The following is an 18,401-nucleotide window of genomic DNA, read 5'->3' as shown; positions in this document are numbered from 1 at the left end:
GTTTATGCACATTACTTTGAGCATCTTCTGTCTAATACTAACTCTATATGTGTATGGGTCTCCTTGTTTTTTTTCCCTCCTTCCTTCCCATTCTCCCTTCACACCCCCATTTGTTTATTCACCTCTTGCCTATTATTTATATGCTACACTGTGAGCTTTCTGAGGCATGGACTGTCTTTGTATTATTTGCTTGCATAGCGTCCAATACAGTGGGATCCTGAGCCTTGTAAGAGGCTTTGAGCAGGGGGTTGGACTAGATGACCTCCTGAGGTCTCTTCCAACCCTAATATTCTATGATTCTATTAAGCATTACAGCAATAGAAATAAATAATAACTATGTGCCTTTATACAAACACACACTGTCTACTATTAAGTATTCATGGTAACTGGTATTAAACACTCTTATTTCAGAGCTGGTCATTTGTCTGAAAATCATTTGGGAACACTTCTAGACCAAGCTCAGGCAGAAGTTCATTCTGTTAAACAGAAGTTGGATCATAATTTAAAACAGGAAAAGCAAAGGCTTCACCAGAAACTCGTTACTAAGAGAAGACGAGAAATGTTGCAAAAGGTAATTATGTACAGTATAACCATTTACCCTGCGATTATGCTGAAAAATACCCGATTGAATTGAAAGATAAAGCCTAATTCTTTCATGATGATGAAGATAATAAACATCCATGCTAGGATAGTAGAGGAAAATCAGTCTTCATAATTTTTAGTGGCGTTACCACAATGCACAGTAGAACCTCAGAGTTATGAATACCAGAGTTACGAACTGACTGGTTAACTACACACCTTATTTGGAACTGGAAATACACAATCAGGCAGCAGCAGAGACCAAAAAAAGAGCAAATACTGTACAGTATTGCGTTAAACGTGAACTACTGAAAAAAATAAAGTGAAAGTTTAAAAAAAGATTTGGCAAGGCAAGAAAACTGTTTTCTGTGCTTGTTTCGTTTAAATTAAGATAGTTAAAAGCAATATTTTTCTTCCACATAGTAAAGTTTCAAAGCTGTAATAAGTCAATGTTCAGTTGTAAAGTTTTGAAAGAATAACCATAGCATTTTGTTCAGAGTTACGAACATTTCAGAATTACGAACAACGTCCATTCCCAAGGTATTCGTAGTTCTGAGGTTCTACTGTATTGTCTTAACTGAGCAGTTATTCATAGTCTGACAGCATAAGACCAGATCATTCCCTATAATTGAGAGAACCTGCAGGTCATATACATGAAGAAAATTCTGAGTTTCCATTTGTGGTTTGACATCTCACCAGATCAGGAATATAGGGTTAGATTCAACACAGTGGGGGCAGGCAGCATGACCCTCCAAACCCACCAATGTTCCAAACTCTATGAAGGAAAATGCCTTGGAGCTCTGGCAATCACGCAGAGGGCCAACACTTCCATTGTACTCTCTGGGCTTCCCACTGGTGCCCATCTCCATCTTGACCTGGGTTAATTGACTTTACACCAAAATGCATAATTGGCCAATTTAGGCTCCTGTATGTGAATTGTAAAGAAATAATCAAAAGATGCAGGAAATCCATTGGGTTAGTTGGGACAGACGTTTCAAAATGTTCTGGTGGTCTTAAAAGATAAATTGTGATAAAACAAGGAGAGAGCAGGTATGAAGAAAAATCTAGGGCTTCTTTCAGTGGCATTCAGTATCTTTTTTTTCTCCCCACAAGGGTAGCTTTGGCTAGCTTTATAGTGAAAATATTGCATAGTGTAATATGAAATATCAGTACACCATTTTTCTCTTCTTTCCTCTGTGTTTCTTTGATCAGAGTTTGCATTTGGAATTTTACCGGATCATTAGATTTCTGACCCTTTCCGATATTTGAAAATATGTCAGGGCATGAGATAAAGTGCACACTGCATTTTTGTAGGTGTTAGCATTCTGTCTAACTTCAACCCAAATGAATAGTGGCCTTTTGGGCACATATGAATGCAGTGCTGATATTATGCAATGAAGTTATCATTTTGAGTATTACCAAAAAAATCATGTATAATTTCACCTTGGTATGAAATATGTATATAGGGGATTGGAACTAGAAAGAAGTTTTTTCTATTTACCTTGTATCTTTTTTTTTTTTTTTTTTGTAAATGAATAAGCAGAAAGAACAAAGAAAGGAGCAGATGTCGATAGGAGACACTTTCAAAACCACTAAAGAGGTTAGCCACTACTTGAGCCACTGGCAAAAGCTTCTGACTGATCATGCTGTTGAATTTGAAGAGCTTATTGAAAAGCTTGATAATGATGCCAGCGAAGAAATAAAAGTGCTTAGATTTACTTTGACAGAGAAAGCTATTGATGAACTTAAACGCATTCAGTATGGAGTAATCACTCAAGAACTGTTAAAACTGAGTGTGCCAAAGCCATTCCTGCAACAAATTGTTGAGGAGCATAAAAAGGAAATTGCTATTCAGACTGAACAGCTTGAAAAAGAAGAACATGACAAAAATATGGCCACTCGAGAATGGCTTGAGAATACCAGGCAAAAACTGAGCCAAGAGCTGGAACACAGAATTGCAGAACAAAAAAAATTAAGGAGTTGGGAACAGTTAGTGTTCAAGTAAGTATCTGTCCATTTTCTTTTCTTGATTATTCCTCTAATAAGTATGAGTTTAACACACATGTGGGCTTAATTTTTAACTATCAATTCTTTGCTATAAACTTTGGACCTGAGTTTCACCGGTTCATAGTACCCACCACTCCTACTGCAGTCAATATGTGCTGTCGTTGCTCTGTGCTTGTGAAAATTAGCGGCTTTGGTTTGTTTGGGGATTTTTAATGAAAATTCCAAGGAGATGAATTTGTTAAAATTATAAGGGTGATTTAGAATTTTTAGGCTTTAATTCAGTATATATGCCATACTTTGTTTGCAAAACTCTCAGTATTCAGAGATTCCCAGATCCCAAGGCTAGAAATGATAATTATGAATGTCTGCTCTGACCTCCTGTATAACACAGGCCATAGAACTTCCTCCAAAATAATTCATAGAGCATATCATTTAGAAGAACATCCAAACTTGATTTTAAAATTGTCATGATGGAGAATCCACCATGACCCTCGGTAAATTGTTCCAATGGTTAATGGCTCACCATTAAACATTTATGCTTTATTTTCAGTCTAATTTGGCTAGCTTCAGCTTCCAGCTGCTGGACTGTGTTATACCTTTCTTTGCTAGACTAAAGAGCCTATTATTAAATATTTGTTTCCCAGGTAGATACTTATAGACTGTGATCAAATCACCCCTTAACCTTTTCTTTGTTAAGCTAAATATTGTGATAGACTCCAAAGGCTCAATCTAAGGCATGTTTTCTAATCCTTTAATAATTCTTGTGGCTCTTCTCCGAACCCTCTCCAAATTATGAACATCCTTCTGGAGTTGTGGGCACCAGAACGGGACATAGTATTCCAGCAGTGGCCACACCAGTGCCAAATACGGAAGTACAATAACCGCTTTATTCCTACTGGAGATTACTCTGTTTATGCATCCCAGGATCACATTAACATCACACTGGGAGCTCATGTTCAGCTGATTATGCACCACGACTCCCAAATCTTTTTCAGAGTCTCTGCTTCCCAGAAAAGAGTCCCCCATACTGTAAGTGTGGACTACATTCTTTGTTCCTAGATGTATACATTTATATTTAGCCATATTAAAATACATATTGTTCACCTGTGCCCAAGGTCCAGATTGATCTGAATCAGTGACTTGTGCTCTTCATTATTTATTACTCCAATTTTTGTGTCATCTTCAGACTTTATAAGTGATGATTTTATGTTTTCTTCCAAGTCACAGATAAAAATGTGGAATAGCGCAGGGGCAAGAACTCATCCTTGCAGGACCCCACTGGAAACACACCCGCTTGATAATGATTTCCCGTTTACAGTTATATTTTGAGACCTTATCAGTTAGCCAGTTTGCAATCCATTTAATGTGGGCTAGCATGTTAATTTGATATCGTTCTAATTTTTTTAATCAAAAAGTTGTGCAATAACAAGTCAAACCCCTTACAGAAATCTTAAGTATGTTACGTCAACACTATTACCTGTATTAACCGAACTTATAAAGTCATCAAAAAAAGCTATCAGGTTAGTTTGACCGGATCTGTTTTTCATAAACCCAGGTTGTGTTGCATTAATTGCATGACTCTCCTGTAGTTCTTTATTAATTGAGTCCAATATCAGCCACTGCATTATCTTGCTCAAGATCTCTAATGACCTGTAATTACCTGGGTCATCCCATTTGCCCTTTTTAAAAATTGGCACAACATTATCTTTCTTCCAGTCTTCTGAAACATCCACTGTCCTCCAAGACTTACTAAAAATCAACTTTTAAGGTCCAGCAAGCTCCTACCCCAGCTCTTTTAATACTCTTGGATGCAAATTATGTGGACTTGCTGATTTAAAAATGTCTAACTTTAGTAGCTTTTGTTTAACATCCTCCAGAGATGCTAGTGGGATGGAAAGAGTGTTATCACCATATGATGAGACTATATCATCTGTTTTTCCCCAAATACAACACAGAAATATTTATTGGCAAGTAAGAGAAATATTCCCAGTATTTTATGAGTCTCAGCACCGCACACAGAACACTAGTACCTCAGGCCTCTTATCCCTAAAAATGATTGCTGTATATTTCTTAAGACCATAGTTTAGGTTAGCATTTTCCTGGTTTTCAGATGCATTCTTGAAGAGCATTTGTTGTGCATTTATTAATACCATATTTCCTAGCAGCAGAAATGTAATGTTTGATGTGAGACATTGTACCTTTTAAAAGTCATAGTTTGAGGGCATACGACTGGGATTGTGCTTGTGATATTAGGCTTTCTGCAGGGGTACCAGAGAAGAGAGATACAGACTAGAGAATCATTAGGGTGGGTCTCTCCGTGGTAGCCAGAGAAGGGTCATGTAGTGGGCAAAGATGTGTCCTCCCTCTTCCCAGGCAGGGAAAGTGAGAAAGGTCTCTGTTACCCAAGTGTTTTTGCTGAGTCTTTTTGAATCTTCTGTTTATTAATAAACCCATCTTGAAAAAGGGGACATGGAACTGAACTTGAGGGTTTGGGCTTTATTTGGACTACCCTGGCTAATAAATCTGCCCACTGGCTTATGGACACGTATTCATTAAAAAGAATGGCCTGTAAAGCATTAATGTCAACTTAAACAACTTCAGGTGAGGGGGGAAGAATTTTCCTTTTCTTTAAAGAAAATCAGATACACGTGAGACCTACTGGGCCAAATTTGATGACCTGACATTGTCCCAGTAAGTTTTCTTACTGCACATTATAGAGCTATGGAAAACAGATCTACAGGAGTCTGCCTGTTACTTGTAATGTTTGAAAATCCACTCATTTCTAACTTTTCAGTGACTTTTGGTTTTTCAAAATTCGAAATAATTTTCCATAAACTATTTCAATGTATCTTTCAGATACAGTCTTATTATCTCTAAATATACTGTAGAGAACAATCCTGCACCAGTACTCATATGGATTAGGTGACCTAGGTCTTTTCCATTTCTAACTTCTATGATTCTATGAGGATGTATTCCAGTTGGTAGTGCTGTCTGTTACACTTGTCAAATACCATCGTTATTCACACAGCAACAATAAAAATCAGTTTCTTAAAAGCTGCTTACTTTTCCAGTACATTTTTCTACACAATTATACAACATTCCATCAAAAGCTCTTTAAAAAAATGTATGTCTTTACACTTTCTGACAGTGTGTGTGTTAATTTTGATATTTTGATCACCAGACGCCAGCTCTAGTCTCTTACCAAGAATTATTTTGAACGATAGCTTTTTATTTTTGTGGTTCATTCAAGATACTGTGAAGTAGTTCTGTGCCAAATATATTCACACTTTAAAATCCTTTCCTAACATAGGCATAGCATAAGAGATCTGCCGTAGTTTCTAATCCACTGTTTTTTTCTGGCAATACTACCTTTCTATTTATAAATCTAAGGCAATATTGTGGAGCAGTAAGTACTGCCTGTTGGAGAAATGATGCCTTCAGATAGGTGTCTTAGGTGGATGAAAATATCATAAATATGAATATGTTAATTTCGAGACTGACTACAATCAGTTGATTCAGAGAGGAATTTCTAAAAGCATCATAGGCATATTTTATGGAAATAATGACAACCTTTTTGGCACTGTGATTAACTAAAGTAAAATCATCCTTCGAAAACACTCGAGACAATATATTGTCATTTTAAAATTGAAACTCTTTGTTAGTGCATCAGTGTGCTGTTTAAAAACTGCTTGAATTAGTTATTGTTTAATCTTTAAACAAATAGGCTACTTCCTCCTTTTTAGAACTACTGGGATAGGGGGAAGTTTATTGCTGCAAATTGTAAATATATTTCTAATTTTTTATTAATTTTTTCATATATAACAAATATACCAAAATACAAGATTCAGCATAATACACAAAGTGTTTTGTGTAAAGAGGGTCAGGATGAAGGGAGGGCAGGTGAAGCAACCTATCTATCTTCAGGGTCTGCGTTAATCATAAACCTGTAAAAAGTCAGCACAAATTGCTTTGAATTTTTCAGGCATTCCCCTTCTATGGAATGCCAGTAATTCACTAGCTGAGAGGTCAGCCATATCATTGAGCCAGGCATCGATGTTTGGTGGAGATCGACTTTTCCACTTTCGCAGGATTAATTTTTTAGCAACCAAAGCTGCATGTTGAAAACACGGTGCCTTGTTATCAGGTAACCTTCAGGTATCGGAAATATATCCAAGAATTAAATTTAAGAGGGAGAGCTCCAACTTAGCATACAATATTAAACTGGTCCTTTCATCCACAGTTGCTGCAAAATTAAAGTTAAATGTGTTTTTTTCTGAACTGTTCCTGACCCAAAGCCATGAGAGGTCTTAAAACTGGCCTAGTGGTAGTGCAGCACATTGCCACTGCAGAAATCAGAATTTCGGACTTGAGGTCCCTTCTGGACTGGTTGGAGCTTGGAGTGATCTGGTGGCAATCCACATTACTTGCCTCAGTTTGCTTTCTATCAACCAACCCCTTTTCTCTCACCCAAGACTCAGCAGTTATGTTGATTAACTCTAGAGGGGAGATGTACCTAATATACCCTAACCAATCCAAGGTGGTATTGCTGGTAAGATAGAATGATGAAAAGGGTAAAAGTAGTTGGGAGTCTCAGGACTCCCTGCATCCGAAGAAGTGGGCTGTAGTCCACGAAAGCTTATGCTCTAATAAATTTGTTAGTCTCTAAGGTGCCACAAGTACTCCTGTTCTTCTTTTTTCAGGACTTTGTCCTCACCCACAACTATTTCATATTTGGGGACAATATATACCTTCAAGTCAGCGGCATTGCTATGGGTACCCGCATGGCCCCACAGTATGCCAACATTTTTATGGCTGACTTAGAACAACGCTTCCTTAGCTCTCGTCCCCTAACGCCCCTACTCTGCTTGCGCTACATTGATGACATCTTCATCATCTGGACCCATGGAAAAGAAGCCCTTGAGGAATTCCACCATGATTTCAATAATTTCCATCCCACCATCAACCTCAGCCTAGATCAATCCACACAAGCGGTCCATTTCATGGACATACTGTGCTAATAAGCGATGGTCACATAAATACCACCCTATACCTACTGACCTCTATACTTACCTACATGCCTCTAGCTTCAATCCAGGACACACCACACGATCCATTGTCTACAGCCAAGTTCTAAGATACAACTGCATTTGCTCCAATCCCTCAGACAGAGACAAGCACCTACAAGATCTCTATCAAGCATTCTTAAAACTACAATACCCACCTGCTGAAGTGAAAAAAAACAGATTGACAGAGCCAGACGAGTACCCAGAATTCAGCTCCTACAAGACAGGCCCAACAAAGAAAATAACAGAACACCACTAGCTGTCACCTTCAGCCCCCCAACTAAAACCTCGCCAGCGAATCATCAAAGATCTACAACCTATCCTGAAAGATGATCCCTCACTCTCACAGATCTTGGGAGACAGACCTGTCCTCACTTACAGACAACCCCCCAACCTGAAGCAAATACTCACCAGCAACCACACACCACTGAACAAAAACACTGACCCAGGAACCTATCCTTGCAACAAAACCCAATGCCAACTCTGTCCACTTATCTATTCAAGTAACATAATCATAGGACCTAATCACATCAGCCATGCCATCAGGGGCTCTTTCACCTGCACATCTACCAATGTGATATATGCCATCATGTGCCAGCAATGCCTCTCTGCCATGTACATTGGCCAAACCGGACAGTCTCTATGCAAAAGAATTAATGGACACAAATCTGACATCAGGAATCATAACATTCAAAAACCAGTAGGAGAACACTTTAACTTGTCTGGTCACTCAATAACAGACCTGCGGGTGGCAATTTTGCAACAGAAAAGCTTCAAAAACAGACTCCAGCGAGAAACTGCTGAACTCTAATTGATATGCAAATTAGACACAATCAATTTAGGTTTGAATAAAGACTGGGAATGGCTGAGCCATTACAAACATTGAATCTATCTCCCCATGTAAGTACTCTCTCACACTTCTTATCAACCTGTCTGTACTGGGCTATCTTGAGTATCACTTCAAAAGTTTTTTTTCTCTTACTTAATTGGCCTTTCAGAGTTGGTAAGAGAACTCCCACCTTTTCATGCTCTCTGTATGTGTATATATCTCTTCTCAATATATGTTCCATTCTATGGATCCGATGAAGTGGGTTTTAGCCCACGAAAGCTTATGCTCAAATAAATTTGTTAGTCTCTAAGGTGCCACAAGTACTCCTGTTCTTTTTTCAGGACTTAGATGATTTCCTTCTGGTTAGAATCACATTCTGATCTCATCTGCACCAGTGTAAAACTGGAGTAATGCCATGACCCTGGTTATAGTTACACCCAGAGTTCCCAAGATCAGAATCTGGCCCTCTGTGCCTCACTGAACTGTTCATAACACAAAGATAAGCCATGAAATAGTTAAAAATGTCAGAGTCCACCAGTTATTGGAGGGAAACTGAAGAACTGTGGTAGTAAAGCTGTACACTCGATATTTGATCTCATGTAGTCTGTCCTAGTAAGAGTTAACCTTCTGTCACCAGGTGGAAAGTTTTTGTTTTCCAAGCCTGAAAATCAGTGATGCCAGTTCAGATGTTTCTTGGGAGGAGTAAATTCCAGTCATTTCCCATAGCAAGAACCCTATTCCTATCTCACTTGTCTTCAACCCCCTTCTCCTACAGGAACCCAGGGTGTCCCTTGACTGGGGAGTCACCCCTGTCTCTTACTCTCACAGTGCATGAGCCGCTGCCACCAGAAATAGAGGTCTCAGTGGATTCTCCTGCATGCCACCATACAGGAACAGACTCCCTGTGCACTAGGTTGCAACACCATGTGTCCCACCTACCCCGCCATCTGGACAGAGGGTCAAACTTCAGTGACATTGTGACCCTGTGAACTAGATTGTAATGCCACTCACTGAAATGTGACCCAACCACCCCTCTGTTTGCCCGTAGAGATGGTCAGGTCAAATTTCAGTGGCATTGCAACCACTCATCTGGATCAGTGCTCCGGCAGCAGCTGAACTGATTTAGTATGGGACCATTGCTTAAAAGTGGTCGGGCCATGGCCCCCCCACCTCCGCAACCTACGGCAAGTGCAAAAATGGCCTCCTCCCCAAACCTACCCAATTTGTACCACTGCTGAAAGTTGCTGGTGCATTTTGTATTAGTGATGTCAGTGGGAGCGCCACTTCTTTTGCCATTTTCTGTTTAAAATTTCTGTCCCAAGATGAATGAAATGAAATACCAATACCTAATAAAAATTGGGATGATAGAACATTTTGTGCATTAACCCTTTTCCTAATCTAGGAAGCAGTGTGGATCTTGTGGTTAAAGGATGGGTCTTTGAGACACCTAGGTTTGTTTCCTGACTCTACCAATGACTTGCTGCCAGTGGTTTGGGCAAGACACTTAAACTCTCCATACTTCAGTTTTCCTATCCATAAATACTACTTAGCCATCTTTGTTAAGTGCTTTGAGATCCTCTGGACTCGTCTATACAGAGAGTTGCAGAGAGCAAGCTGGGGTGTAAAACTACAGCGCAATAGCCCGCCATACATTAATCAGCTGTGTGTACTCTGCCACTGTGAACTCTGTAATGCACTTTCATTTACCTCCCAGCTTGCTCTTCACTAACTCCGTGTTGCCAAGCCCTTATATATAAGCATAAGGTATTAGTATTATTAATTGTTGTTATTCCCATCCACTAGCTTTGTTGAAAAAGGTAGGTACATAAAAAGGTAGTATATAGTTTATCAGATTGGCATTGCTTATTTTGTGTGTGTTGTGACAGACCCAGACCATTGGGGTACAGGAGTCTGGTAGAGGGCAAATATACTGGTCACTGGATGAATAGTTTTCTGTTCCCTGAGTGACCAGAACAGGGGCTGCCCTAGAGTAATCAGGAACCTGCTAGAACCAGTTAAGGCAGGCAGGCTAATTAGGACACCTGGAGCCAATTAAGAAGAAGCTTCTAGAATCAATTAAGGCAGGCTAATCAGGGCACCTGGGTTTTAAAAAGGAGCTCACCCCAGTTTGTGGTGGGAGTGTGAGGAGCTGGGAGCAAGAGGCGCAAGGAGTTGAGAGGGTATGCTGCTGGAGGACTGAGGAGCACAAGCTTTATCAGACACCAGGAGGAAGGTCCTGTGGTGAGAATAAGGAAGGTGTTTGGAGGAGGCCATGGGGAAGTAGCCCAGGGAGTTGTAGCTGTCATGCAGCTGTTACAGGAGGCACTCTAGAGAGCTGCAGTCCAGAGGGCCCTGGGCTGGAACCCGGAGTAGAGGGCGGGCCCGGTTTCCCCCCAAACCTCCCAATTGACCTTGACTGTGGGTTCTCCCAGAGGGGAAGGTCTCTGGACTGTTCCCCAACCCACATGGTGAATCTCTGAGGCAAGAAAATCCACCAATAAGCGCAGGACCCACCAAGATAGAGGAGGAACTTTGCCACAATATGTACACGAACACTGAAAAATAAGCAATGCCAATCTGCCCTTTTAAAAATTAATTCTCCCTGCTTCTGAGATGGTTCTGTTTGGGGATGTTTAGGGAGACCAGAAAGAGAATGTGTCAAAATACTGAATTATGACATACCGTTATGGTAAATATTATAGATCACAGATTAATAGTCAGTGGTTACATGAACTCTAGAACAGATAGTAAACAGACTAAATTTGAGAGCAATTTGTCCATTTTTGTGACAGATCCATATTCATCCAACAGAGCTGGCAGATTTTCCTTTTATAGGGATTTGACAATTAATTAGCATTCTCATTTATTACTTATCTCTACAGTATTTTGAAAATGTGACTAAGAATTCTAATAATTTCTAGTATTCCTTCTATTTAAAAAAGTTGATATAGAATGTTTACAAATGTGTATCTAAGAAACTCTGGTTTTCTATAGTGATCTAAAATGAGAACTTACCAGTAAACATTCATCGTGTCTGGTCCTTATATGGGCCTTTAAGGGTAAGGAGGACACAAAGGGCTTTCTTTACCTCTTTATACATCCTGTGCAGGAGATAAGCCTTTATTGAGGTCCATGCACGCCCCTGCTAGTGCACTCTGGGATACAAGCCCTCAAAATAGGAAATGAGGATGTAGAGAAGAACTGGTTGCAAAATTTTCGTTAATGTTATCCAGTGAAAAATGGATTTTAGAACTATATTAGAATCTTCCTGGGAAATGTTTTGTATCATTTGAATTTTTTTGTCAAAACAAACAGAAGGTGTCGTCGTCCCCCCACCATTTTCAGGTTTATTTACCCGTTTCCCCCAATATCTCCCTATGGAAAAATGAGAGAGAGAGAGTGCACACACAAAAACACCCTGAACATTTTTCTATTTGATTTATGTTGACAAAATTTATGTAAAAATGCACAACAATTATTTTTTTCCAAAATCTTTTTTTTTTTTTTTTTTGGACCAGTTCTAATGTATAGGCCATGTTCTCACCTAACACCCTGCTATCCGGAGAATCTGGCCACCTGGGAAGAGAAACACATTTTGCAGGTTCAAACTATCTTCAGAGATCCTAGGGTTGTTTTTTTGTTCTTGTTTTTTGCTCTGTGCCAGTTTGCATATACCTCAGAATAGCGTATGTTTGTTCTTCTTTTTTAACAGGAGACTTTTAAGTCTGCCTCTTTCATTATCTGAAGAGGAATTGCTTAGAATGAGACAAGAGTTCCATTGCTGCTATTCTCAGATGGACAATAACTTAGCTTTGCCCAAGATTCGGAGAAGAGCTTTGCTTCAGGCGTATCAGTCGGCGTGGAGGGAAGCGGAGCTGCTGAAAGTGGATCAGAACTCAGCAGTATCCGACAAACAGGTGGGATCAGTAAGGGAATGTTTCACATTTCCCAAATGTGTACATTTACTTTCTGCCTCCTTTTCAGGAGTGGGTTTCCCCACACATGCCGTTTTTCATGTGTTTTGGAAGCAGAATGTGATTAGGATCAGTTCCCGACTGTAGGGCCTGATTTATCAGTTACTGTAGGTAAAAGCTGTATCCTGGCCTTTCCCCCAGTCCAACACATTAGCACGATGCCTCTTGTGATGACTGGTGTGCGTGTTGCCTTCCTGCTTCCTGATCCCTGTTCTGTTTTGTTTCCTGGTTCCTGCTACCTGAATTCAATGTTCTTGTTCCTGTTTATGTGCGCACACACAGAGCCTTAGCGTTGGGTGTGTGCAGCTACTCATAGCCCGCTGCTACATATCTGCAATTCAGATTGTTATCAAGTTTTATTCAGACTGTTGCTGACCTTACCAGTTCATGGTGAGTACATGTTTTGACTGACAGTCTACTGGCATGTCTTACTTCGGGGTGGTTTTTTGGATTGCTATTCTGGGGTGCATCAGAGTGTAACATGGCGACTAGTGCTTCTGTTCTGCAACCCATGCTGCCGGCACAGCCTTCGATGGTGATACTTTATTCAGAATTTTTGGAACTGTCTGCAGATTATACAACTCTCCGATGCGCCTAGGTTACAGTGGCTGCTTAGGCTGTGATGGCGTTGATATTTATGGTGGGCTCCTGGAGCCCAGTCCTCCTTTGATGCAACTATGCAGCACCGCAACAAGTATTTTGGCAATGGAGATTCTGTACTGGTAAAGAGGAAAATGTTTTTTGAAGCTCTCCAGAAGCCCTACAAAACCATACACAAGTTTGCATGTCATTTGCAGTGATGGGCCAGGGACTGTGAATTTGGGGATGTTATGATGATCATGCTCAGGGATATTTTTCTGATTGACCACCCTGGATGAACAGGTACTGGCTGAAGATGCGAGAATGCTAACTTTTGATGTGACGGTTGCTAAGAGTGAGGCCTTTGCTAGTGCTTGGGGTGAAAGTTTTCTCTGTTTCAGATTACTGCTACCTTTGTGTCTCCTCTTAAGCCATCAGCTGCTCCTCCTACTTCCATCACCCAGAATCCTACGATGCTACCTACTCCTATACCATGGCCTCAGCAGCGAAAGTTGCCAGCTCCTCACTGTTTCTCCTGTGATAGTATGGGTCACTTGGCCAATTTCCCTGCCTGCCCAGTCAGGCTTGTGAGAAGGAAGGACACTTTTTAAATTAGTGCACCGCAGTACACTGGTTCACAAAGATGTGAGGCCTGTGATTGTGGAGCCGGACGAGACCACTTTTACTGATGTTTTCTTTAGTTTGATTTTCACATGTGGTAAGACACAGCAGCTGGTATCCTGAAATTAATGGCATACTGCTGAAGTGCATGGTGGATACAGGTGCTGAACTTAATGTTCTCCCCTCTGGGTTAGTTCAGAGTCTGGAAGGTTGCTGACAATGGTAGTTATAAATGCTTAGAATTTGTATGCCTTGCAGACAGTGGGCAAAGCTGTATGCTTTGTGCTCTACAGGGGCATAGCCTTGACTGCAAAGTTTTACATTGTTAAAGGCGCAACTGCGTATGCAGTTCCATTATTTTCCTTACATCTTGGTATTATGACCTTGCACAGGATATCTCGGGTGGGATTATGTTGGCTAGAACAGAAGGGGATATGCAAAGTATCATTCAGAGACAGCATGGGGATATGCATACTCTCTGCAGGTGCATTTGAACATGGAAGTGTGCACCGTTCCTGCACTTATGGAGAAGATCCAAACAGAATTTGGAATCATTTGGGAGGTGGAAGGATTGGATCTCACCCATTGTGATCATATACAAGAAGAGTGGTGATATTCAATTGTGCACAGATTTTAGGGACCTTCATAAAAATGTGAGGTGTTTGCCTTCAGTGAGGTGACTTGGTGGGTAAGTGGATCCCGGATTTTCTCTGTGTTGGACTACCAATCCGGTTACTGGCAAATACCTGAAAGTTTGCAGTTGTTATTGACTTGTCAGCAAACCATTTGGGAATATTGCTATCAACAGCTCCCTTTTGGCTTTGTCTCTGCTCCTGAGGTATTACAGAGAGTGGTCTCTCAGAACCAGGATAATATCCAGAGTACATGTTGATATTTGGATAACATTCTCATCTTTGCTAAGACTGTTCCTGAGCATAATGCTATTCTGGACCTGATGCTAACCCAACTCCAACAAGCTGGCTGTCCGGTTTGGCCAATGTACATGGCAGAGGGGCATTGCTGGCACATGATGGCATATATTACATTGGTAGATGTGCAGGTGAATGAGCCCCTGATGGCATGGCTGATGTGTTTTTTCACTTCAGCAGTTTTTTCACTGCACTGCACAGCTTGACAGAGCCATACGAGTACCCAGAAGTCACCTCCTACAAGACGGGCCCAACAAAGAAAATAACAGATACCACTAGCTGTCACCTTCAGCCCCCAACTAAAACCTCTCCAGCGCATCATCAAAGATCTACAACCTATCCTGAAAGATGATCCCTCACTCTCACAGATCTTGGGAGACAGACCTGTCCTCGCTTACAGACCAACCCCCCAACCTGAAGCAAATACTCACCAGCAACCACACATCACTGAACAAAAACACTGACCCAGGAACCTATCCTTGCAACAAAGCCCGATGCCAACTCTGTCCACATATCTATTCAAGTGACATCAGGACCTAATCACATCAGCCATACCATCAGGGGCTTGTTCACCTGCACATCTACCAATATGATATATGCCATCATGTGTCAGCAATGCCCCTCTGTCTGCCATGTACATTGGCCAAACCGGATAGTCTCTACGCAAAAGAATTAATGGACACAAATCTGACATCAGGAATCATAATACTCAAAAACCAGTGGGAGAACACTTTAACCTGTCTGGTCATTCAATGACAGACCTGCGGGTGGCTATTTTACAACAGAAAAGCTTCAAAAACAGACTCCAACGAGAAACTGCTGAACTCTAATTGATATGCAAATTAGACACAATCAATTTAGGTTTGAATAAAGACTGGGAATGGCTGAGCCATTACAAACATTGAATCTATCTCCCCATGTAAGTACTCTCACACTTCTTATCAACCTGTCTGTACTGGACTATCTTGAGTATCACTTCAAAAGTTTTTTTTCTCTTACTTAATTGGCCTCTCAGAGTTGGTAGGACAACTCCCACCTGTTCATGCTCTCTCTATATGTGTGTGTGTATATATAGCTCCTCACTATATGTTCCATTCTATGCATCCGAAGAAGTGGGATGGTAGCCCATGAAAGCTTATGCTCAAATAAATTTGTTAGTCTCTAAGGTGCCACAAGTACTCCTGTTCTTTTTTGAAGAAGTGTGTAGCTCACATACTGGAGGAATGTGGAGATATACTCTTCCCTGTTGCATTAAGTTATGCTTTATATGATATTCGGTGCACACTTCATGAAAGTATTGGAGAAACCCTTTGTATCAGCCCTTCAACCAGCCTTTGAGGACCAAGTTGTCTGTGCTGACAGAAAACGTTCATTCCACCCCTTTGCCGTCCTTGAAGCTGACTGATGTGACTAGAGAACATGGGAGTCTCAACAAACATATTCATCCAAGCACATGGAGCTCATCAAGGCATTCTATCCCGGACAAGCAGTGTACGTTAGGTGAATGTTTGAAAACATTTTCAATACTCATGGCGTTATCTTGCAGGCTGCAGGGCAAAGAGCATAGTGAGTGTGTTTACCACAGGGAGCACGGTGAACATGTTTACTACTGGGAGAACGCATTGTTAAATAGCAAGATATATTGCCTACTGAAAGGGGAACAGATAAGGAAGAGGACACTGTTTCTGCGTACGTTGATATCATGTGACCAACTGGGGAAGTTGCACACAGCAATAGCAGCCATCTCTTGAACTGAATCAGGGGTATAACATAGGACCCTGGGATCACCTGGTACCTCTGGTCAGGTACCACTGAACTTTTAGAGAGAAGGAAGGAAATTGTGATGACTGATGTGTGTTGCCTTCCTGCTTCCTCCCCTCTGTTTCTTCTCCTGTTTTGTGTCCTGGTTCCTACTCCTTGAACTCAGTGTTCCTGTTCCTGTTTAAGGCTCTGTTTGTGTTCTGAACAGTGGGTGGGTGCATCTACTCAGGGTCTGGTGCTACGTATCTGCTTTTTAGACTGTTACTGTGTTTTGTTCAGAGTTTTGCTAACCTAACTAGTTCATGGTTATTAAATGTTTTGATTGACAATCTACATGCATGTCTGTCTTTGTTTTATTTGTGGTTTTGGGTTGCTATTCTGGGTGCATCAGAGAGTAACAGCCTCCTTTCCTACAAATACTTGATGCAGCTCAGATTTTTTCACAGAGGTCCAATACACCTTCCACTTGCATAACAGATCCCCTGCCTCCTACAATGTGATTTGTGGTAGTTCAGTGCTCCTGTCTTGCCATTAGCATCTTGGCATTTAAAGATGCTTTTTAGGAAGAAATGAGAAAATACATTTCCTCCAGCCTTCCCTTCCTTTGTAGACTAATTGTTCCAGGGCCCTATCCCTTATAATGGGAATAAGCAGTGTAGGGATGCATAGCTCCCGAATCGCCAGCCCACGGGCGCGGCAAACTGCTCCCATGGCTACGAGGCAGGAGTGACCTTCAATCCAGCGTTTGTGTTTGGGAAACTTATTTGGCTGATTTGATTGTACCCTCGCAGCTGGTGTTCACGCGCTCAAGAGATGGGTTCGTTATCTTATGTGCATGTATACTGCCTGGCTTTTCTATGCGTAAGAATGTAACCACTAAGAAGAGTTGTAAACAAAGTAAGGAGAGAAATAAAAACCCCAGGAAAAGTTTTCCTGGGAGGCTTTTTGCAGGAGGCTTTTGAAGCTCTCTGGCTACCAACAAACCTGGCGTTCTGTTTCCTTTCCTGCGTCGTCACCACAAAGCAGAAAGCCAGGATGTGATCCATCTCTAAGGGGGCCCTTTCTGAAGCCAAAAATGTGTTATGTCTTCTCCCCGCCTATTGGACCTCCATATCCCAAGCTGAGACTCCTCTGGAGACATATCCACAATGCTGAGTCAGTCTTCTTCAGCATCTGGGACTCAGTCTGACTCTACTGCTGAGTCAGTTAGAGATTCTTTGGGGGGAAAATCCAAGTCCACATCAATCCACTTAAAAACAGAAAATCTTGAGGGTTCCCTCTTACGTTCTAGAGTGGGTAGTGGCTTGCTTTCAGACTTGCCTTTCCAAGAGAAGGATCATGACTCTCCCAGGGATGTACTCTTTCATTTTTTTCCAATGTTGTTAACAGAAGCTAGGGAATACTCATCTCAGAAGAGGTCAGTTGGTGTAAAGAGGTCAGTCCCAACCAGGAAAGTATTAGGTAATTGGGTAACAAATTTTCTATTTGGCTATTTAACTTTGTGTAGAGGATGCTTAATTGCCTTGAATGTTATAAACTACAGATTAATTCTTTACCTTAACTTTCTCCACAGAAAAAGAAAACATATCTCTTCTATGAATTGTAGGTCATAGCACTATAATAAAGGGTGATATGTCTCCCCTCTGACCACAACTTGATTGACTCTGTTTTTCTTAATGTGTAAACTGACTTAGGCTAATTGCACTAGGAATTAGCCTAGTTCAAAACCTTAATGATTTCCAAAATGCTGTGTATTTCAAAAGGGAAATGACTTTGCAGAGCCTTATAGTTTGAACAGATGTTATCTTTTCCCTGAGAGTACATTACCCTTAGTTTATATTCTTGTAAAGAATACAAAGGTCAGATTACATAGTAGGGTGCTCCTTAATATTATCATGGCTCATCTGTGATTCATACAGTGCATTTTGAAAACAATTTAATTTTTAAATGAATATATCTTGTTCTTTTCTTATGGCGTTGAAAAAGGATGAGGAAAATTTCATTAAGTCATTGCATATAGCATTCACTAAATGCTTGGGTAAAACCAAATTTGTCACTC

At 40.8% G+C, this 18,401-nt stretch overlaps 1 protein-coding gene across 5 annotated transcripts in view; it reads left to right on the top strand.

Moving 5' to 3' along the window:
* The window catches only part of EVC2 (EvC ciliary complex subunit 2), a 163,539-nt gene that overhangs the window by 102,414 nt on the left and 42,724 nt on the right, over positions 1–18,401 (top strand). For 3 of the 5 annotated variants that reach the window (XM_034771841.1, XM_034771839.1, XM_034771843.1), the window contains 3 exons: positions 412–571; positions 2,120–2,580; positions 12,191–12,395. In XM_034771841.1, coding sequence (XP_034627732.1) covers positions 412–571; positions 2,120–2,580; positions 12,191–12,395 — 826 coding nt within the window. The remainder of the gene's footprint in view (positions 1–411; positions 572–2,119; positions 2,581–12,190; positions 12,396–18,401) is intronic. The other 2 variants (XM_034771842.1, XM_034771840.1) reach the window with 1 other exon arrangement.

The sequence above is a fragment of the Trachemys scripta genome, chromosome 5, assembly GCF_013100865.1.
Source record: "Trachemys scripta elegans isolate TJP31775 chromosome 5, CAS_Tse_1.0, whole genome shotgun sequence".
Lineage (NCBI taxonomy): Eukaryota > Metazoa > Chordata > Testudines > Emydidae > Trachemys > Trachemys scripta.
Note: the sequence above shows the minus strand (reverse complement) of the source record. Positions and strands in the feature narration are given on the sequence as shown.